Raw genomic sequence first — 24,301 nt, forward strand, 5'->3', positions numbered from 1 at the left:
TAAGAGCTCTGGTTTCTTCTGTAAACCAAGGGGTACGCTTTTTAGGGGCCTTTTTAGCTTTAGCGGTGCTATACTATCGATGGCGTTGCGCATGGCATCGTTAAAGTTGTTAGTGAGGTTAATCGATAGAGCCCACATCATTTGGGCATGGTGCCATTACTGAATGCACTAGGCAAGAGTCATAGTTGTGACAGCATGAATGTTGCGGCTGCTAAAGCAGTGGTTATTAGTAGCTTGTTGACAATGAGTCAGAACGTCGAATTTTATAAGGTAATGATCGGACATTACTTTAGTGTACGAAAGTACCATGACTTTGGAGGGGTGGACACCCCGGACATTGTATTACTGTTGCGATGCGTGGGTTAATTTATTATTTGTGTAAGACCACAGCTATCAATTATAGTCTGAAGCGCCACAAACGGAGGGTCTGACGGGGTATTCATATGGATATTAAAATAATTATATTATCTGCGTGCGTCACTAGATCAGCGACAAACTGAACATTTACTGATAAAGTCTGAATAGGGCCCAGGTAGATAGCTAGCGGTGTGACAGACCTCATAGTAAGCACCTCAAATGATTTATATTTATTACTTAGGTTAGGGGTAAGGTTAAAGTTTTCATTGTGTATTAGTGCGACCCCTTCACAATTTTTAAAGGGACGCGCAATATGTGCATTCGTATAGTTAGGAGGAGATGCCTTGTTAAGTGTGAAAAATTCATCTGGTTTAAGCCAGGTTTCGCTGAGACCAATGACGTTAAGAGGGTTGTACGGTATACCGGTACTCGTATAGTATCGCGGTACTAATGAATCAAAAACGGTACTGTACTCTGTTTGAAAAGTAACGGGCACGCCGTCATCATGTTGTGACATTGCTGGTTTTACGAGTAGAGGAGCATGTTCGGCAGCGCACCAACACAGAGTACTTACAAGCAGACAGGTTGTCTCGACAGAAAAGGGAGGATGGACGCATTTTGGCTTAAAAACTAAAGATAATGGTGAAGCTATAACACTGAAATGCCGCTCAGCAAAAGGGGCTTTAAAACATGGCTAGCTAATTAGCGTCCAACGTCCATCCGCAGTCGACAGTGTTTTAGCTTCTTCTAAATCATTAATCCTCGCCTCCATGGCGACAAATAAAGTACGTTTCTTACAAGTATCATCCCTGCAGGACGAGGAATAGTTAAACATGCTTCACTACACACCCTAGGACAGGGGTCGGCAACCTTTACCACTCAAAGAGCCATTTTGGCAAGTTTCACAAATTAAAGAAAGTGATGGGAGCCACAAAAAAAATTTACAATTTAAAATGAAAAACACTGCATACAGAGCTTAAATGCTTTGTGCTATATTAACCAGGGGTCTCCGACACACGCACCGGCACGCACTTTAATGTGGACATTTGATGTTAGTGCAGCCCGCGAGTTTTGAATGAATGGCGCTTGATAGCGTCATACTTGCCAATCCTCTCATTTTTCCCCGGGAGACTCCCGAATATCAGAGCGTGATGACACCGCCCTCTACAGTCTGCCCTAACAGTGTACCTGCTTGACCACACGTAAGTGACAGCAAGGCGTACTACCTCAGCAACCACACATCTTACACTGACGGTGCCAATACCCAGAATCCCATGCAGCACTAACTCTTCCGTACTAGTTCAGCAACCACACATCTTACACTGACGGTACCAATACACATCTGACACTGACGGTACCAATACACATCTTACACTGACGGTACCAATACCCAGAATCCCATGCAGCACTAACTCTTCCGCTCAACCAACGCAAGGAGAGGGGGGGGGGGGGGGGGGGTTGATGTGTGGGGGGGTTGTGGTAGCGGGGTGTATAATCTAGACCGGAAGAGTTAGGACTGCATGGGATTCTGGGTAATGGTTGTGTTGTGTTTATGTTGTGTTACAGTGCAGATGTTCTCCAGAAATGTGTTTTTCATTCTTTTTTGGTGTGGGTTCACAGTGTGGCGCATATTTGTAACGTAACAATGTTAAAGTTGTTTGATACGGCTACCGTCAGTGTAAGCTGTGTGGCTGATGAGTAAGTATGCTTTGCTGTCTCCTGTGTGTGTGATTAATAACAACATGCAACATGCGGCTGGACTGGCACGCTGTATGTAAATGCTATAGAGGACAATTACTGCAGTGCAATCAGGGCACGCCCTTCATCTAGTATTTATAGTCTAAATAGGATTATTTTTTACCTGGGAGTTAATTATGAGAGACACTGAGATCCATAAGTCTCCTGGGAAAATCGGGGGGTCGGCAAGTATGTAGCTGAGCCGCATCAGAGTGGTCAAAGAGCCGCATGCGGCTCCGGAGCCGCGTGTTGCCGACCCCTGCCCTAGGAGGATACAATTACTCAGCGTCACCGCTAACTAAAGGTAGTGCTCCTGGATGTAAACAAACGCCTTAGGCGGATCTACACCTGACATCCACTGTAATGTTACCAAGTACAATAGCGTATCTAGTCAATACTACTATGATATGACGATATTTTTTACCGTCACAAAATTAAAAAAAATAAAATTCATATGATGTTTATAAACTCAGAAAATACGTCCCTGGACACATGAGGACTTTGAATATGACCAATATAGGATCATGTAACTACTTTGTATCAGATCAACACCTACATTTGTGGTATCATCCAAAACTAATGTAAAGCATCCAAACAACAGAAGAATAAGTGATTATTACATTTTAACAGAAGTGTAGATGGAACATGTTGAAACGTAAAATAACCAGATATTAACAGTAAATGAACAAGTAGATTAATAATCCATTTTTACAGCTTGTCCTTTATAATTATAATTTTGAATGACACAATATGTTACTGCGTATGTCAGCAGCCAAATTAGGAGCTTTAGATCGCTTACTTACTACTAAAAGACAAGTTGTCTAGTATGTTCACTATTTTGTTTAAGGACAAGATTGTTCTTGGATTGCAATAAGAAACAGATGTTTAATGTACCGTACAATTTTTTGTTAGAATAAAGCCAATAGTGCCATTTTTTGTGGTCCCCTTTATTTAGAAAAGTATCGAAATACATTTTGGTACCGGTAGCAAAATATTGGTATAGGGACAACCCTAGATTGTTGTCTCTAATGACCTTATTAACTAATAATGTTTTGGGAGACAATGATCTGATGTTTAAAAAGCCCATATTATAGGTAGTGGGCTGTTTTGAGGAGTTTTTATTAATGGTAGCCGTAGTACTGATATTAATAACGTTACGTTTATTTTGTGTAGTGCGCCTTAAATGCGATCACATCTAGGAATTGATATGATGGGAATTTTAAGATTATTTGGTTGGTGCTGCGATAAATTGAACGCGTCATAATTTGCCACCTCAGTAGAATGCATGTTCACGTCTGGCACAGTCACTACAGAAAAAACATTAGGTGAGTTGTGTATTATTTTACGAGAAATGCTATGTGTGCAGGAATTTTCCAGCCTGTCGTTGGTTAGTTCTAGCTAACTGACTCCTCACCCGGACTAACAGACACTCTTAATTGCCTGTGTCCGAACTTGCTCTAGTGTTGTTAGTCAATTGTGACTCAAACAGTAATCTATGTTCCTAGATAGAGGGATGGCGCCTTCCCGGTTAGGGTGAAGGCTGTCCCTCCTCAGCAAGCCCGGTTTGCCCCAGAAAGAAGGCCAATTATCAATAAACGTTAGTCCCTTTTTTCTACAAAAACTAGCCAGCCATTTGTCAAGCTAGACATATCTGCTAAACATCTCATCATTGCCTCTCGCAGGCAGGGAGCCAGAGACAAGTACTCGATGCCTGGACATCTTTCTCGCATGATTACAAGTCCTCGCTCTGTTCCTCTTTATAATCTCTGACTGTCTCATCCTATTGTCATTGGAACCAACGTGTATGTTAGCAGAGCAAGTGTTGCGATTAGCCTGTCGTACGTGTTTACTAGGCCTGTTGCGAGTTAGTACCCTAAGATTAGCTTCAATGTCAGGTGCTCTGGCCCCGGGAACACACTTAATTATGGCTGGTTTGCTAAACTGTATGTTTCGGGTGATGGAGTCCCCTATGACTAAGGTGCGGTGCCCGGTACACTGGGGTGTAGGACTAGCTAAAGGGCTAAATCTATTATGCGTCTCAACGGGTTCACCACATAATCATTTTATTTGTCGGTTATGTATGCAAATTATGGAGCACACCGTCACCACGTGGAAGTAGATGTCAAACATGGCGTTACAGTGGGATGACGTGTGCAGCAAAAGAATTGAACAGCGAGTCGTGTTTGGCTGAGCCTTGCTGGGAATATTTATGATGTCATGCAGCAAGGAATAAAAGAGTACTGAAAAGAACCAAAGAGTATCTCGGGTGCTACAGGAAACCGTTGACATGGTAATGGGCCAATTGTGTGTTGTGCTACACAAACCTTTCTTGTGTGCGTGTGTAAGTACACAGCTCTCCTATCAGCAAACAGCTGATAAAGCAGTTAAAGATAACAATTAATGACTCAGATGTGAAAGCAATCGTCATGTCGTATGAGATTGTTGATGATGCCACATTTGCGCTTGTCATTTCCTGATGGAGTGGACTATATAACCAATATTATTACAAACGTAGGTCAAGATCAACACTCTCTGACCATCAAGTCTTGTTATTTGTAGGCCGACTCTACGCCATGCAGACCGGAATGAAGCTGGACAGTAAAAGTCCTGAGTGCAGAAAGTTCCTGGTGAAGCTCATGGACCAGTTGGAGTCCGTAAGTCCAGTCCTGACATCCTACAATATTCAACACAAAATATGACACCCAACCTTTTCCATAATAAAAGTAAACATTACAAGGAAGTGTGACTGAAGAAGCAGGAGGTGATTGTGTGGTTAAGTCCACCTCATCCTTAGAGGTGCAATGGTACAGGTCACCAACAGTGTGGCCCGTACCTCGGTTTTTGGCTTTTCGATTCTGTTTTTCAGTGTAAAGTGAACAACTTTTTCCTCTCAAAGTTCTTTCTTTATTTTACCTGTCAACAAAATCTGCCTTCTACAGTAAACAAAGTTAACAGTAACTAAACAACACTTTCAATTGTGAAATGCCCTATTATTCCTTTATGTTGAAGAGGTTAATTTAGCCTACTAGTGTGTATTTATAAATGGTTGATTTATATAAGCTAGTAAGGTAAAGTTTTGTACCTGACAAGTTTTCCAGTGATAACATGTAAAGTGTGAGAACATCTCCTCTTGTTATTGTTAAAAACATGAATACCTTGCTCATTTTACAAAACGGACCTTGTTTTATGGCTGTACATCTGTAATACGCGAGCATTTAAAGCGGAGGCATGATGTCGGTCAGACATCTGGAAGGAGGATGCATCTTAAACTCTGCAAGTGTTAGCTTATGCCTTGCTAGCTAGCTAACAAGTGTGAGACGAAGTTGTGTGAAAAATAACGAACTGCCATTTCACCCAAAGTCCGCCAGCTTAACTTTGTTTACATCAATTCAAGTACCTTTTAAAGCAGAGTCAATTGGCAGTGCCGTAAAAAAAAGGCACAATAACAAACATGCATGCGCACAAACACACAGAGACAGCCAGGTACCAACGCGGAGGTGTCATAGGATTAAAAATACAATCTATTAAATAGCCAACATTTTAAGAATGAATCAAAGATACAATTGTACACATTGAGTCTATTAGAGTGCTAAAACTGCCAAGAGTTATTCAATAGTCAATATAGTATACCAGTGTGCAGCTTTTTAATCATAAATTGCTTTATTTCTTTTTGAGAAAGTGAGATTTCGTGTTTGTTTTGTTTTCATTGCCACTATTTTAACAGGTTGTTTTTTTTATAGATAGACAAGGTTAATAGTTTTTTTTAGCAATTTGTCTTTCCTTTCTTTTAAATAAACAACATTTTAATCGTCATTTTAATTTTCGTAACAGCTGAATGATCAGCACAGTTACAGTAAAAATAAATAATAATGAATTAATTATTCATCTCTGTTGTTAGTAAGCACACGCCTAAAATAACTTCAGGTGCATTTAGAAGTCGATGGAAAAATGAGAGCCATTAAATATGTGTACGATTTATTATCCGACTAATCTACTAAAAGTTAAGATAATTGTTGAATAATCGAGTATCAAAATAATTGTTAGTAGCAGCCCTAATATGAACATCCTAGCAGTCGGCATCCTAATAACAGCAGACCTTGCACAGTACATGATGTTTTATTATGTTTGTTGGCGCTCATAAAATCTGCATGGAATAATAATCAGTAATGTTTTGTTTTTTTAAAGCCAGCATTTTGATTAGGGCTGCAACAACTAATCGATTAAATCGATTAAAATCGATTATACAAATAGTTGCCGATTAATTTAGTCATCGATTCGTTGGATCTATGCTATGCGCATGCGCAGAGGCTTTTTAAAAAAAACAAAACAAGTATTTATTTATTAATTTATTTATTTTTTAAATAAACATTTATTTATAAACTGCAACATGTACAAACAGCTGAGAAACAATAATCAAAATAAGTATGGTGCCAGTATGCTGTTTTTCTTCAATAAAATACTGGAAAGGATAGAAATGTAGTTTGTCTCTTTTATCCGATTATTAATCGATTAATCGAAGGAATAATCGACAGATTAATCGATTATCAAATTAATCGTTAGTTGCAGCCCTAGTTTTGATTAGTTTATGAAATTAATGCATCGCGTATGCTTAAAATGATCAAAATACGTAAATATTATGTTATTATAAATGTCCATATTACTACATTACATATACAGTATACTTACATCATTTTTTCTACATTCAAAACACTTCCTTGTGGTCAACATAACATTGATGATGGTCTGTAAAACATAATCAATGCAAATTTTTGACCAAAGAATCGAAATTACATGTAGACCACAAGGAAGTGTTTTAAATGTAAAAAAAAAATCTTAATATGACCACTTTAACACATAATCTTAGGTCAAGCTGATAAATAAAATACATTAATTAATATTACCTGAGCTGTCAAGAAAATTAAAATGCAAATGAAAAGACAGCTTCACCACTTTATTCATAGCACGGGCGAACAGGGGTTAGTTAGTGCTGTTGCCTCACAATAAGAAGGTCCTGGGTTCGATCCCCGGGCTCGGGGTCTTTCTGTGTGGAGTTTGCATGTTCTCCCCTTTAACTACGTGGGTTCCGACGGGTACTCCAGCTAGGGCTGGGCGATATGGGCGAAAAAGTATATCTCTATATATTTTTACTTCAACTCGATATTCCATATACCGGTATATCTCAATATATTTTCCGGTGAAAGTATACATATAAAGATATTCATTTTTGAGCGAGATTCACTGAAATTGAACTGCATGACAAGTGTACTGTAAACAGTCAGTGACCCTTTTATTAACCCAGTTAGTGAAGATGGGTATTAACAGCACAGAAAAGGAACTGTTTAAGTAGCACAGTATTACAAAACATAAATAAATAGAAACATATTCTTTCTACGCAAAATAAATAACATAGCTGTGCAAATACACTTTTTATTCCCAGTCGACTATGTAATGGACTGTCACACACGTACGGTTCTGGTCAGCGCCAAGTAATTGACTTTACTTAATTGTGCGGCTATGATCTTCCTCACTTCGGCATACATTTCTCATGCAAAATATGCCCGACTTGGCAACTCGAGAACAGTTTTGATTTGGGCTTACTTGGTAAACAACTCAAATTAATGTTTTATCCAGACGCATACATTTGTCCAAATGTGGCCATGTAGACGCACTGTGGGTTTCCCGGACGTCATCTACATCGCTAAAAAGAAAAATCTAAAGAAGAGAATCCCTCTGCCATCTTCCACTAGTTTTTTCAATATATAAATCACTCGCTTGAATATTCCCTCTTTTCTTTTAGGACTCTCTCGTCGTCATTTTGAATGTCTGTTGTGATTTCCCTTCCTGGTTTGATGACCCACCCTATCTTGCCTCTGATTGGCCTGTCCCTAGTGTTTTGCCATAATCTCAACCAATCGTGATTCATCATAGTAAACAACCAGCCAATCATGGATGTTTTATATGTGCAAGCACGTCTTGGAAGGAGGAAGGGGAGGGGTTTAGTAGGGAGTGGGAGGGAGTGGGAGGGAGTGGGGAGCGAGGAAGAACAAGGAACGCAACAAATAAGCGGTGTTTAGTCATTTTAAGGTGATATAAATGATATCGATATTACGATATTTTCTTGACTCATATCTTGTTTAAAAATATATCGATATATCTTACAAACTCGATATATCCCCCAGCCCTAACTCCAGCTTCCTCCCACCTCGAAAGACATGCACCTGGGGATAGGTTGATTGGCAACACTAAATTTGCCCTAGTGTGTGAATGTGAGTGTGAATGTTGTCCATCTGTGTTGGCCCTGCGATGAGGTGTCGACTTGTCCAGGGTGTACCCCGCCTTCCGCCCGAATGCGGCTGGGATAGGCTCCTGCCACCCCCGCGATCCCGAGTGGGACATCCATCCATTTTCTACCGCTTGTCCCTTTTGGGGGGAAGTGTGTCACATGGAAATGTGATGAGGGACACACCTGAGCAGGTGGTTCATGTCCATATTGTGTCCATGCTTAACTGGGAAGGACTTGATCCGGTCAGCTTCATGTCGTCCTTTTGGACTTTTGGACCTGCTGGCTGTGTCAACTTCTGCAGACTGGAACATTTGGCCGCCAAAAAAGATCTGTTTCTCAGCTGTGGTCCGTATGGGCCACCGCGGTACTCATTTGTAATATACTTTTCCACCACTTGTGACAGTAATGACAATCTCAAACAGAAGAGGTTTAGAGCATCCATCCATTTTATACCGCTTGTCCCACCACCAAAACATGCACCTGGGGATAGGTTGATGATTGGCAACACTAAATTGGCCCTAGTGAGTGTGAATGTTGTCTGTCTATCTGTGTTGGCCCTGCGGTGAGGTGGTGACTTGTCCAGGGTGTACCCCGCCTTCCGCCCGAATGCAGCTGAGATAGGCTCCAGCGACCCCAAAAGGGACAAGCGGTAGAAAATGGATGGATGTCCCACTCGGGATCGCGGGGGTGGCAGGAGCCTATCCCAGCTGCATTCGGACGGAAGGCGGGGTACACCCTGGACAAGTCGACACCTCATCGCAGGGCCAACACAGATAGACAACACTCACACTCACATTCACACACTAGGGCAAATTTAGTGTTGCCAATCAACCTATCCCCAGGTGCATGTCTTTCGAGGTGGGAGGAAGCTGGAGTTAGGTCTGGGGGATATATCGAGTTTGTAAGATATATCGATATATTTTTAAACAAGATATGAGTCAAGAAAATATCGTAATATCGATATCATTTATATCACGTTAAAATGACTAAACACCGCTTATTTGTTGTGTTCCTTGTTCTCCCTCGCTTCCCACTCCCTCCCACTCCCTCCCACTCCCTACTAAACCCCTCCTCTTCCTCCTTCCAAGACGTGCTTGTATAAAAACATCCATGATTGGTTGGTTGTTTACTATAATGAATCACGATTGGTTGAGATTATGGCAAAACACTAGGGACGGGCCAATCAGAGGCAAGATAGGGTGGGTCATCAAACCAGGAAGGGAAATCACAACAGACATTCAAAATGACGACGAGAGAGTCGTAAAAGAGAAGAGGGAATATTCAAGCGGGTGATTTATATATTGAAAAAACTAGTGGAAGATGGCAGAGGGATTCTCTTCTTTAGATTTTTCTTTTTAGCGATGTAGATGACGTCCGGGAAACCCACAATGCGTCTACATGGCCACATTTGTACAAATGTATGCGTCTGGATAAAACATTAATTTGAGTTGTTTACCATGTAAGCCCAAATCAAAACTGTTCTCGAGTTGCCAAGTCGGGCATATTTTGCATGAGAAATGTATGCCGAAGTGAGGAAGATCATAGCCGCACAATTAAGTAAAGTCAATTACTTGGCGCTGACCAGAACCGTACGTGTGTGACAGTCCATTACATAGTCGACTGGGAATAAAAAGTGTATTTGCACAGTTATGTTATTTATTTTGCGTAGAAAGAATATGTTTCTATTTTATTTATGTTTTGTAATACTGTGCTACTTAAACAGTTTCTTTTCTGTGCTGTTAATACCCATCTAGTCTAACTGGGTTAATAAAAGGTTCACTGACTGTTTACAGTACACTTGTCATGCAGTTCAATTTCAGTGAATCTCGCTCAAAAATGAATATCTTTATATGTATACTTTCACCGGGAAATATATTGAGATATACCGGTATATGGAATATCGAGTTTAAGTAAAAATATATAGAGATATACTTTTTCGCCCATATCGCCCAGCCCTAGCTGGAGTACCCGTCGGAACCCACATAGTTAAAGGGGAGAACATGTAAACTCCAGACAGAAAGACCCCGAGCCCGGGGATCGAACCCAGGACCTTCTTATTGTGAGGCAACAGCACTTACTAACCCAGTGGTTCTCAAACTTTTTTTGTCATCCCCCAGTTTGGACAAGGGGGAGTTTTCAAGCCCCACCTGCCCCCATCGCCCCAACAGAACGCTAATGCCAAGCTTAACATTTTCAAATTTATCGAACATCAAGTAACATCAAGTTTTATACATTCAAACTCAATAACATAAAATAAAATAAAGTTCAATAATAAATAAAATAACTGTGCAGCTGTGGTATAACTTGCATCAAGTTCAATATCAAATAAAACAACTTGCATCAATTCAATAATAAATAAAACAAAAGTGTTATAACTTGCATCAAGTTCAATAATAAATCAAAAAAAGTGTTATAACTTGCATCAAGTTCAATAATAAATCAAAAAAAGTGTTATAACTTGCATCAAGTTCAATAATAAATCAAATAAAAGTGTTATAACTTGCATCAAGTTCAATAATAAATCAAATAACTTGCATCAAGTTCAATATTAAATAAAACAAAAGTGTTATAACTTGCATCAAGTTCAATAATAAATAAAACAAAAGTGTTATAACTTGCATCAAGTTCAATAATAAATCAAAAAAAGTGTTATAACTTGCATCAAGTTCAATAATAAATCAAATAAAAGTGTTATAACTTGCATTAAGTTCAATAATAAATCAAATAACTTGCATCAAGTTCAATAATAAATGAAAATAAAAGTGCCACTTTGCAATCTTTGCCAAAAAAAAGGAGGACAGGGCAAGTGAACATGAGTTTTACAGTACTCCAGCATTAGTGGCTGCAATGAGCCTGTTTTGCAGTGCACAGCTTTTCAAATCGGGGTTGCAGGCTTGACACTGCCACTGTTAAAACCTCATTGAATTCGGGGCTGAGCTGCCTTGACGCGAGTGTTTCCCGGTGAATGACACATTGTGTCCAATGCGCATTTGGCGCAACCCTCTTTATTAGAGCCTGCAGCCCGTTTCTTGACTTTGCCATGCGCGCCATCAGAGCAAAAGCCCACACAGTTTTCCCATTTAAGGTCGTGTTCTTTGAGGAAACTGTCCATTATCTTGAACAGCTCATCAGCAGTGGCTCTATTTTGTATGTATTTGCAAAACAGCAAATCCTCGCACAGTGACTCGCCATTCACAAAGCTTCCGCTTAGCCCCGCCCCCATTAGTTACTGTTGCTATGTCAGTAAACTTTCGCTCCTACCTAGAAATGTAAAGCCTACAGGAAAAATAAGTAATTTACATTTATCTATATAGCGGATTTCACAGACAGAATCACAAAGTGATTTCCAGTGTGTATAGAAAATGAAAGCATAGTAAAAAAAAAAATCAAAGAATATAATAATAAAAATTAAAAAAAAATCAAAGTGAAATTTCCTCCCGTTCCTCGCGCCCCACCTGTCATGTCTCTATTCCCCACCAGTGGGGCGCACCCCACACTTTGAGAAACGCTGTACTAACCCCTGTTTGCCCGTGCTATGAATAAAGTGGTGAAGCTGTCTTTTCGTTTGCATTTTAATTTTCTTGACAGCTCAGGTAATATTAATTAATGTATTTTATTTAGCATACATTTAACATATTTAACATACATTTCTAATCAGCTTGACCTAAGATTATGTGTTAAAGTGGTCATATTAAGATTTTTTTTTTACATTTAAAACACTTCCTTGTGGTCTACATGTAATTTCGATTCTTTGGTCAAAAATTTGCATCGATTATGTTTTACAGACCATCATCAATGTTATGTTGACAACAAGGAAGTGTTTTGAATGTAGAAAAAATGATGTAAGTATACTGTATATGTAATGTAGTAATATGGACATTTATAATAACATATAATATTTATGTATTTTGATCATTTTAAGCATACGCGGTGCATTAATTTCATAAACTAATCAAAACGCTGGATTTAAAAAAAAAAAAACCATTACTGATTATTATTCCATGTAGATTTTATGAGCCCCAACAAACATAATAAAACATCACGTACTGTGCAAGGTCTGCTGTTTTTAGGATGCCGACTGCTAGGATGTTCATATTAGGGCTGCTACTAACAATTATTGTGATAGTCGATTAGTCAACAATTATCTTAACGATTAGTAGATTAGTCGGATAATAAATCGTACACATATTTAATGGTTCTCATTTTTCCATCGACTTCTAAATGCACCTGAAGTTATTTTAGGCGTGTGCTTACTAACAACAAAGATGAATAATTCATTCATTATTATTTATTTTTACTGTAACTATGCTGATTATTCAGCTGTTACGAAAATTAAAATGACGATTAAAATGTTGTTCATTTAAAAGAAAGGAAAAACGAATTGCTAAAAAAAACTATTAACCTTGTCTATGTATTAAAAAAACCCTGCTAAAATAGTGGCAATGAAAACAAACCAAACACTAAATCTCACTTTCTCAAAAAGAAATAAAGCAATTTATGATTAAAAAGCTGCACACTGGTATATTATATTGACTATTGAATAACTCTTGGCAGTTTTAGCACTCTAATAGACTCAATGTGTACAGTTGTATCTTTGATTCATTCTTAAAATGTTGGCTATTTAATAGATTGTATTTTTAATCCTATGACACCTCCGCGTTGGTGCCTGGCTGTCTCTGTGTGTTTGTGCGCATGCATGTTTGTTATTGTGCCTTTTTTTTACGGCACTGCAAATTGACTCTGCTTTAAAATGTACTTGAATTGATGTAAACAAAGTTAAGCTGGCGGACTTTGGGTGAAATGGCAGTTCGTTATTTTTCACACAACTTCGTCTCACACTTGTTGGCTAGCCAGCAAGGCATAAGCTAACACTCTTGCAGAGTTTAAGATGCATCCTGCTTTCAGATGTCTGACCGACATCATGCCTCCGCTTTAAATGCTCGCGTATTACAGACGTACAGCCATAAAACAAGGTCCGTTTTGTAAAATGAGCAAGGTATTCATGTTTTTAACAATAACAAGAGGAGATGTTCTCACACTTTACATGTTATCACTGGCAATGTTTTTGCGAGTGGCAATGCAGACCGCTTCTGCCCGTAAAAACATGAATGATGATAACTATTGTTGACAAATATAATTGTCAGCGACAAATTTTATTGATGACAATGTCGACTAATCGTTGCAGCCCTAGTTCTTAAATTACCATTTAGATTAAGTATGACTCATAATCCTTACGAAGAAAAGGGGGGTGGACCCAAGCGTCTTTTCGTGTTGTTCTCGCCATTCCAAGTGTACCAACTTGTCTGAATACGTCCTCAGCCTTCTTCTATCCAGGTGAGAGGCATGATTTATGATCTAGAATAAACTTTCAGGGAGCAAGGACGCGAGGAAACACCTCACCAGTCGACCATGTCGAAATTGCACACAAACTTGTAATCACGACGCTGCTATAAATAGGTAGCGCTTATAATAAAAATATCACTAATATTTGGTTAATATTCAAGTCACGAATTGTAAATGGAGTATTGTTGGCGCTTTTTGGATGGTTATTCATTTATGGGCGGATTAGTAGAGCTCCCATTGGCTCTGCTGTGAGTGGACTTTTATTTATTTTTATTTACAAGTTAGAATGTAAAAGAAAAAAAATAAGTCTGTTGCCATGTCTTTCATAATGATTGTGAACAATAGGCAAAATTTAAAAAAAGTGCAGTTCCCCTTTAAGTACTTTTATTCTTACGTGCTTCTAGGGCTGGAGTAAGCGCCTCTTCAAGGTGAAATATTATATTGTACTTAAAGTATGATCATACAATTCAGGCACCATTAAATATCCATTGATAAAAAGATAAAAATGTACCATAATGCCACTCTGTATTAACTAATGCCACTCTGTATTAACTAGCAAAAATCAAAATGCACATCGTTGTCTCGTCTGCTTGAGCGGAAGAGAAGAAGAGTGTGACTACAGCGGAAAGTAACTGTGCGTATCGGCCGTGTTTGGACACGATGGAATTTAATGGATGATCAATAAATCAACAATTTAACAATCGAAGTATGTGACTATTTAATAAAAATTACATATGCAATGCAATGTCTATCAAGTGATTCAATTGATTTTCGACAGTTACGATCAAACTGTCAGCGGTCATGCTCCTGCTCCCAAGCACACACACACAAAGAGACACAAACTGTGGTCTGAGCCCATCCTGATGCGTTGCGACTTCACAAACATTTGTAATAAACACAACTCTTATTATCGCAAATAACATCCATCCATCCATCCATCCATTTTCTACCGCTTATTCCCTTCAGGGTCGCGGGGGGCGCTGGAGCCTATCTCAGCTACAATCGGGCGGAAGGCGGGGTACACCCTGGACAAGTATCATGGTGGTTATAATAACAAGTAAAACAAAGTTGAATTAATCTACTGATTATTATTCACATTCAGCCAGGCAGAAGACGCTGTTGCGTGTGCGTTGCGTCCCTACATCAATACGACACATTTTCCCCTGACAAGTGCTACCTGGATCGAGTTTTCAAATTTAAAGTGTTATCTTTTTCATTGATTTTAATGACATTCACATTTGTTAGGAAAACTCTGTTTCATGGTTTTCACACAGTCACAAAAAGGCATCATGACAATGTTTGCCTCGTTAGTAATGAGACTGCCTTCATTCAAGACTTATGCACTTCTACCTCACTTACTTATGCTGGGAGGGTGTGTCCGCAGGCTGAATGAGAATACAAATAAAACGGACATGCGTAATTCAAGTGTCTAGAAAAAAATTACACGCAAATGTGAGAATAGGGCACCATGTGCCTGAAATTCTACATTGAGAGAAGGATTTCCCCACACGAAACAAAGTGAACTGCAGTCTCCAGTGAGGTGCATAAGTCAAGTCGCTGCTCCTTTAAAATGTTTTCCTTCAACTTCTATGCTAGTGCTATTTTTTCTGGGCTCAACTTACAATGTTAGGGGGGAGAGGCAACACAGTGATTGGATATTACGTCGTAGGGAAGGAGGGGTTTTTGCGACTCAGGCTTGTTCGTGTGCACACAGAAGAATACAAGAACTGGGCCCATAAGGCATATTGTCCTGTACAGGTCTCATCCAATGGTCCAATATTTTACAGAGCACTGTTGAATTCTTACTGATCATGTAACAAACACAACTAACTTAATTAACCTTTCCGCCCTGATGAGTCAAACTGGAGAGCAAAAAGTTATGTCGGCTGCCAGGATTTAACATTTTATAGCTGTAGGACTCGCTGCTGCAGGTCCCCCAGCAGGGGTCAAACACACAAACCTTTTCTCAAGAGACAGACAACTATGTGTCCACCAAGCGGTCATTGTGTGATGTCATTGTGTGATATCATCTTGTAAGGTGCCTTGAACTCAAAAAGGTAAACAAATAACCAATAGAAAAGCACTCAGAGAGTGCAGTCTGTGCCAGGCCCCATGTACTAACAAATAACCAATAGAAAAGCACTCAGAGAGTGCAGTCTGTACCAGGCCCCATGTACTAAAAGTAAATAATAATTTTATAAATAATCCTAAATATTTCATGAAAGTTTTATAAAAATCTGCTCATAACTTTTTTAGTTGAAAGATCTGGCATAGGTAGAGGTCACGTTTTTGTATTTTTCTCGTTGTGGTAGTGATCATTCTATATCCACCAATCAACAAATTGAACTCTCTGGCTCCACCCCTCTAGGTAACCCACCATTGCGCTGCTTGCTACCTGAGTGCAAAATGTCTTTGTTTTTTTATTCAAGTTTAGATTTAGCTTTTTTTAAAACGACTACTAATAGTTGTCCTTAAACAACACACACCAGTGTTTTCCATGTATTCATTTACTTGTGGTGGGTCGCTACAAGTAACTATGACTGCCACAAATTAAAAGATAAAAACATTGTATTCTTTTGTTTTTTTTAATTTTGCGATACAGTAAGTAACACTTCACCTTCCAGGTGATATGTGTGCTACCATCTCCTGCAATCATGTTCCACAAAACATAGACTTTGTCATCAGTTTAGAAATCAAGAGTTTGAGGGTTGAGCAACAGGCTTACGAAGTTAGTCAGCACATACACAAAGTGACGTGTGTGCTGCAGGAGCAGGAGACTTCTTGAGGAGTACAACGTTAGCGGTCAGTATTCGTTTTTACAGAGATTGGTGAATATTTGCCTGTAAGTAGAAATACACTTGCTGTATTATGTCAACTTTGTTTCGATAAAATCTCATTTGATAAATGTTTGTACAAGTTTGCTTTGCTATTTCATTGGCCTGTCAATGAGTTGGTCCATTATATGTTAGCATTAAGATAGCAGCATTGGCGTTAACTTTCATACTGTATAATTGTATTGCTTTTTTTCAGTTTATAACAAGTGTGTGAAGTGTATTGTATATTTAACATGATTCCGACATGTATGTGCACTTCATTAGTATATGAATGTACTTTCCTGTGTGTACTTAGTTTTACTGTAACTTCATTGTGGCGACTATCCATTAATTTCCTTAAGTTGTTTTTTTCATCGCCAATTTAAAAAACTACCAAGACCAACATTTAGGGAGGGCAGAATAATGTCAATAAACCAGGGGTGTACAAAGTGCAAGCTGTCGTACATTGTAGTAATAAAAGCAGCAACAACTAAAAAATAGAGCAAAACGATATAATAAAAGCAAAAAATATATTAATTCTAATAACACAGATTGGTTTTCAAATATACGTATAAGTTATTATTAGCCTTTTTAAAGAAAACATACGCATTGTTGCCGATAATGCAAATTATATGATGACATAATATTGACACTGCCCCCACTGCTACAAGTACAGTATTTTGGCAATCTGTGAGAAACATTGCACACACACACACACACACACACACACACACACACACACACACACAGCTGATGTTCATTACTGTCCCATACACTCCGGAAACACCTACCAGCAGGCAGGACACACATCCTCTGCTTTCATCTATGACATCATGTTGTGTTGCCTTCATGTTGTGTTGTTCTAATGTTGTGTTATCCTTTTATTGAGTTGTGGTTAGGACTGCAGCTATCGATTGTTTTAATAATAATCTATCGATTAGTAATTTGTTTGATTAACCGCATGCAAATTTTAGGGAAAATAGTTAATCATACAACAAATGTTCTGCTCGCCATAACCTTATTGTCTTCCAAATAAATGCACATCATTAACATTGAAGCTGTACGTGTGCATTATACATTTTTTTATTTTTTTTATTTTTTACAAGTCAGTGCTTTATTCCACGACACACATCACAGCAGCCATACACCACTGGTCCAATGTGCACTCTATTGCAATGGTCGTGCGGTAACTATACCGGTATATTTAAAGTTCTGGGCGCTATATGTGGTGTAGATTTTATCCATTTTTATTAGTTACACTCAATAAATGATTAATTGAAGGAACAGAATGTAAATCAAAGCTTTTTTTCTCTCAGGTTCTGGACCAAGGCAGACACATTTTCCATCTCTCTCTTAACTCTTCTGCTTTTCTTCTTTATTCCTTGTCTTTTCGTATCTTCATTTTCTAAGAGCCTCTCTTTTTGCACTGTTCTCTGAAATCTACAACATGCAATTGATAAACTGGGCTCTCAACTCAATTGACAAGATCTTCTCGACGAGAAGCACAGGTTTGGGGGAACATGCCTGGCCTGACGAGACGTTTGCTGCAGGATACATAAGGGACTCTTAAAAGAAGTGGCGAGTCGTGCGCCTAGCAGTTCTTTCTGTTGAAGACATCGGAGATTCAGGATATTATTGTCCATTCTTAACATGTACAAGACATATAAGAACTGAAATTACATTTTCGTCACAGTCCCACTAAGAGCAGACATACATTACAGGGAGACAAGAACAGGATCGCCAACGGATCAGCCACTTACGGCGCTCCTTAAAAAAGGTGGGAAGAAGGTGATATTGGGGAAGGGGGGAAGAGTAAAAAAAAATATCAGTCAAAGGCTGGACCCTCGGGAGGGGGTCCAGACTGAGTCCAAGGGAAAAAAACTCATTTGCCATACAAGACAAAGAGAGCAAGCAGGGAGAAGACGGGAGGAGATATCTATTTAGAACTGTGATAACAGGGCATCTGCTGATGGAATTGAGCATTGCTCTGGTCTATTAACAAATTCAGAAGATGATGGCAGCCGTTCAATTAGCCAAAGGCTGCCCATCGCGATGGATTGGATGGGCAGAGCTGTGAGCACCCAGACTTTGTCAATCTCAGAATTGACTTGCAAATTGGATAACATCTTGGAGAATCTTTCTACTTTGCAATGGTTTGCTGCTGGATACATGAGGGACTCTTAGAAGAAGTGGCAAATCATGCACCTAGCAGTTCTTTCTGTTGTAGACATTGGAGATATCTATCTAAAACTGGGATAACCGGGCATCTGCTGATTGAATTTGGATTGAGCGTTGCTCTGGTCTATTAACAAATCTGAAGACGATGGCAGCTGTTCAAGTAGCCAAAGGCTGCTCATCTCGATGGATTGGATGGGCAGAGTTGTGAGCACCCAGACTTTAATGATCTCAGAATCGACTTGCAAATTGAATAACATCTTGGAGAATCTTTCTACTCTGCAATGCGAAATTAGGATCAATTTGATAACTAGTATGGACAATTCGAGCTGACAAATCATTGGAATGTTTGCTTTCCCAAACCAACAACAATCTTTATTTACAAATCGACCCCCTTGGCCTTAGCAAGGCTGTGCTATAAACACCCCAGTAACACCAATACAGTAAAAAAATGCCTTGAACACCGGGCGAAGCGACCTTCAAGCCTACAGACATAACACGCACCCATGGACAGATACGCACACATACCCCCAACCCATACCTTTGTCGCTTACCTCCTTGCTGTATGATGGTTTACGGAGCAGCGCCCTGATGGCAGCAGCTTCGATTCGGATGACCCCCCCTCTAACTGTATTGTATTTCTGCTCTTAGACGGTTATACTTAAAATCAATATTATTTTTTTAAGTGTAGTAATTAAAAAAAAAAAAAAAGCTATTCTCTATCCCCTGTTTTTTTAATGAAATAATGAATCTAATCAAGTAATTGTTGCAGTTACGGTGTCTTAATGTTGTGTTGTCCTCATGTTGTGTTGTGGTCATGTTGAAGTGGTGTTGTGATCTTGTGATGCGGTGCTCCAGTAGTGAGACATGTGACGTGCTGTGAAGGTTGTGTTGAGGTAGAAGTGTGAAAGGGAAGTTAATGAGCTTCTTTCATGTAAGTGTGAAAATAAGGAAATGGCCTCAAGGTTGTGATGCAGAAGACGACACAGCAGCAGGTCCTCCTCATTAATTCTATTTTGTGTGCTGACTGGTTGCTGGAAAACCGCTGCTTGTGTCAGGATGTGAAATCACCAGCAGCGATATGTCTGCCCTGTGGGACCTGCTTCTCTTTTTTTACATTTCAAATCACTGTCTTCATCATCATCCTTCTTGTTCCATGTTCAAATGTTAATGACAGCCACACCAGCAGGGGGCGGCATGTTTTCTTGTAGCATTATAATACTAGGTCACCTAGCATGAGCTACTCTTGCTAATTGGTCACAAAGCCAGTAGTAGTGGCTCACCATCGCCCTTTGTGTTGTAAAGTATTATTACTGACGCAGACAATGTGTTTAGTACTAATGATGGATGATGTGTTCAATACTAATGATGAATCTTGTTTAAAGACATTATTTGTATCCTAAACTTTTGCTACTCTTTAATCCACCCATATTAGACACAGCCTATGTTCTTCTTTCTTACTACCTCCATTCTCCATCCAGTACACACACACACACACACAGATTAGGTTAGTGAACAGTGGTTCTATTCAGGCCTTTCAGGGTCTACCTGCTGCATGGAACCAGAATGTTTGCTCAAGTGTTTTTATTGGAAACTTGAAGCGTCTTGGAGAGAGCACATAAATGCAGAGAAAAGCTAACATGTGACTGGCAAAGAACAGGAAGTGAACAGTAATGACTGCTGACTACCATCTTGAGCCCTTGGTTTTCAAAATGTGTTTTTGTTTATCATTGTGTATGTGGTAGTTTACATGTGTGTACTTGTGTTTGTTTAAGTTATATCATTGTATTTCCGTTGTATGTGATGGTTTACATGTGTACTTGTGTGTTTGCCAGATGAAGAAGGAGTTGAGTGACAATGACTCCATCAGTCAGGAGGTGGTTGGCAACGCGCACATAGAAAACTACGCCTTAAAGATGTTCTTGTATGCTGACAACGAGGACCGAGCTGGACGATTCCACAAGTAAGTTTTTAGTGTTTCAACTTTGTGGATTTTTACATGTGCTGGATCCTGCACTTTATATCGCCATCTGGGGACTGAGCACCTGCTTGCAGCCAACATTCTCAGCATTCTTCGTCCGCCATCATGGAAATCAAAGCTGCTGTTGTGGATGCAGCCTTGCTCGCTGGGTTGATAGCTGCTGAGCGCGTAGTTGAAATGATTGGAAGTGGCTGTGTGTGTGTTTACATGACACAAGTCACACATGTTACACCAACACAAACAAGTAGCAAAATAACCCAACAAGAAATGTTCTCCAGCTTGTTGAAGCCAACAAGGAAGTCTTTATGCCCTGTTTCTTCACAAGTAAACATGTTCTGTTTATATCAGTAGTGCGCAGGCTCCATCCAGTGGTGCACCAAAAAATAACTTAACTAAATATTCAAGCATAGTGTAACTGTTCAAACTGTGTGTAATGTTAGAGTGGCCAAAAATATAAACATACTTGTTAAATAAAACCTCTGCCTTGTTTTTAGTGAATATTTAGGCCTACCCCGCGACTGTATTTTAATGTTGGGTCATTATGGTGGTACTTGGAGAGCCAAGTGTTTTTTTGAGGTGGTACCTGGTGAAAAAAGTTTGTATATATATATATGTTCCATGAATTATATAATTTGACTTAATAGATATAATATCTAATAAAAGCTTCAATCGATACTCATAGCAAACAATGGCAAATGTACATTTGCTTCAGATTCAAGTGTGTGCTGCTCCTTGGGAAGACTCACTTTTGTAGAAGATTGAATGCAGAACTCATTATGTCTTTTCCATATGTTCCTACTTCCATGTCCAGAAGCACAAGGTAAACAAGGACACATTTGATTTTTGTCTGCGCTCCAACTGGAGTTTTACTGCTCATAAACATCCCCCCACTTACATAAAGTCGCTGAAATGTCACTTAAGATGTTACATGTTCCTCAAGCAGCTTGTTTCTGTCACATACAGGAACATGATCAAGTCTTTCTACACGGCTAGTCTGCTGCTGGATGTCCTGTCTGTCTTTGGAGAGTTATCAGACGAGGTGAGGTCTTCTCTACATTCTCTTGATACTACAGCATTCACGTGAGAAGATGAAATGGAGACACACCCTATAACCACTTATCCACCAAAACGTCATGAATAAACTTCATGGTAATCTGTGTGGTTTGCGTTTTCACACCTCATCTCAAAAATTAGATCATCCATTCAGATTTGGCTAATGACATGCTAAGAGTATATTTCCACATTGATCACATACAAAAAAAAACTTTTACCGGAGTGAAAGTAAAACACAAAGGTATTTGGTAATTACATACAATATAATTCTAAAACAAAAAAACTGTTATGCCTTTCTGGCCAAAAATACATTTTCCAAGAGAAGGATGAGGGTCAGGTGAGTTCTTATGATTCAGTTCATTTGTAAATAACAATACATAATCCATAAATGTCAGTGTTGAGACGACCGCACAAACACATCTGATTGATTTAGTCTTAGTATCAGCCTGTTGAGCAGCTTGCATTAGCATTAGGTCCACTCAGCTTTTATCTAACAAAACAAATGGGTTGCAGACTACTATTGCAGCTTATACAACGTATAACTACATAGTAAATATTTGATTTACCTTTGATGCACTAATTTACTGCTTCCTGTATGTTGCTACGTATAACAAGCTTGCAGAGTCCTTTGTTGCTGCAGTCAGCTGAGATGGTCGAATGGCTGGCTGCTGCAACCTACCGACCTGACTGTTTTTCGTATAATATTGCTTATGTTTTGTCAACTCTTCACCATTTTGTTTGGGCATGTTTTCCATAACTTTTTTCACCACCGATTTATCAAATATTAGGGAATTGGTAGAAATTCCAGTGGTAGAAAAAGGACTATAAAAATGTGTACACACAATCCAATAAGACAGTATTTCTTTGTACCTTCATTTAACGCAGACACTTTGTGGTTTTTATTGAAATCTAATAAGTTCTCAGTGTGTCACAGTTATTTTCCTTGCTGCTCTATTAGCACAGTGTTATTTTTGTGATCTTAAGGATGATTAGTGTGGTGCTGAGGCTAAACAAACAGGCCAAAAGTTCACAATAAGCCACCAAGCCATTGTACCTTGGCCTTATCTTCTAGCAGCGCCAACACTCCATTCTGTCCAATGCCAACCTCACCCTGCCAGAACCACTCAGAACTTTTACACACTTAACCCAGAAATGTGTGTTTTCTATGACCTGTTATTGGTGGTACAAAATACTAGTCCTAATCCAATGGTCCCATGAGTCCAAACATTATAGTACAATTAGGGTTGCGCGACATAGACAATGTACGATATAAATGCTATAAATTTGACCAACAATAGAGCTTTTAATACTATCATTATATTGTTAAGTACATGTTGTTGATGGATTTCAGCTGTGTCCAGCAAATTTGACAGAGACAAGCGAACGAACGAGTTTTCAACAGTGTAGGATTCTTGATAGTGGTTAATGTCTCTCCACGGTGCAGAGTCACTTCTAAGTCAGCATCCTCACCTCCCTGGCGGAAAATAAACTATGATATAATGTATTGGCCTCTTTTAATCTGTAAGTCTTTTTTTTGTTGTTGTTGTTGTGGTTTTTTTTTTCAACTACACGATAACTACATCAGCAGATACAATATATACACATATGATACCAATATTAATTAGAGTTAGTTTCGCGTTCTAAATGGCTGTCAAAGTGTAATAACTTGTCAATACCTACTCAGGCGCCTTCTGTCCAGGTGAGATGCATGATTTATGATCTAGAATAAACTTACAGGGAGCAAGGAAGCGAGGAAGCATCAGACCACTCGATGATGTACACATATTGACACACGGGAGTGATCACAGCGCCGCTAATAAGTCGTTTTTCTGCAGTAGCGCTTAAAACTTGGTTAATATTCAAATCACAAAATGTAAATGGAGTATTGTTGGTTGTTTTTGAATGTTTATTTATTGGATTTTATGGGCGAAATAAAGGAGTTCCCATTGGCTCCGCTGTAAGTGGAGTTTTATTTACAAGTTAGAATGCATTAAAAAAAAATCTATCAACATGTCTCTCGTAATGATTGTGAACGAAAGGCAAAATTCCAAAAAAAAGTGCAGTCCCCTTTAAATAGCTTTTACTCCAAGTGAATATCGGCTCCAAATAACGGTTATCAACCTCCTTGACGACTAATAATCATTATTGGCCCTGAAAAGAACATATTGGTTGAGCTCTACACTACATACCTTAGGAGGAAAAGCTAACCACTAACCGCAAGCAAGAGCTCTTAAAGGTTAACAAAGGTGGGCGGACTGATACAAATATCGACACTAACGATACCAAGTCTAATACATATCATTATATGGTTAATACTACAGTGGTTAGATCGAAATTTTTGTTTTTGAAAAATATTTTTGTTATGATTTACAAACTGAGAAAATAAGTCCCTGACACAGAAGGGCTTTAAGGGCAAAAAAACTAAGGATTTAAATCAGAGCCAATTATAGGAAATAATTTTAATATTTTATATATATTGTTACACTGCCATTCTGTGTTTGTCTGAATATGATCAAACGTTGACTCAATCAATGATCTTGAAAATTTAAAGTCTCAGTA

The 24,301-nt window shown here is 38.9% G+C and overlaps 1 protein-coding gene across 3 annotated transcripts in view; it reads left to right on the forward strand.

Moving 5' to 3' along the window:
- vta1 (vesicle (multivesicular body) trafficking 1) overlaps positions 1-24,301 on the forward strand; it is a 33,979-nt gene that overhangs the window by 2,277 nt on the left and 7,401 nt on the right. For all 3 annotated transcript variants that reach the window (XR_009825933.1, XR_009825934.1, XM_062045197.1), the window contains exons 2-4: positions 4,654-4,748; positions 20,544-20,671; positions 21,653-21,728. Coding sequence is in view for 1 of the 3 variants with exons in the window: in XM_062045197.1 (XP_061901181.1) it covers positions 4,654-4,748; positions 20,544-20,671; positions 21,653-21,728 (299 nt within the window). In the remaining 2 variants the exon portion in view is untranslated. The remainder of the gene's footprint in view (positions 1-4,653; positions 4,749-20,543; positions 20,672-21,652; positions 21,729-24,301) is intronic.

This window comes from Entelurus aequoreus, linkage group LG04, assembly GCF_033978785.1.
Source record: "Entelurus aequoreus isolate RoL-2023_Sb linkage group LG04, RoL_Eaeq_v1.1, whole genome shotgun sequence".
NCBI lineage: Eukaryota > Metazoa > Chordata > Actinopteri > Syngnathiformes > Syngnathidae > Entelurus > Entelurus aequoreus.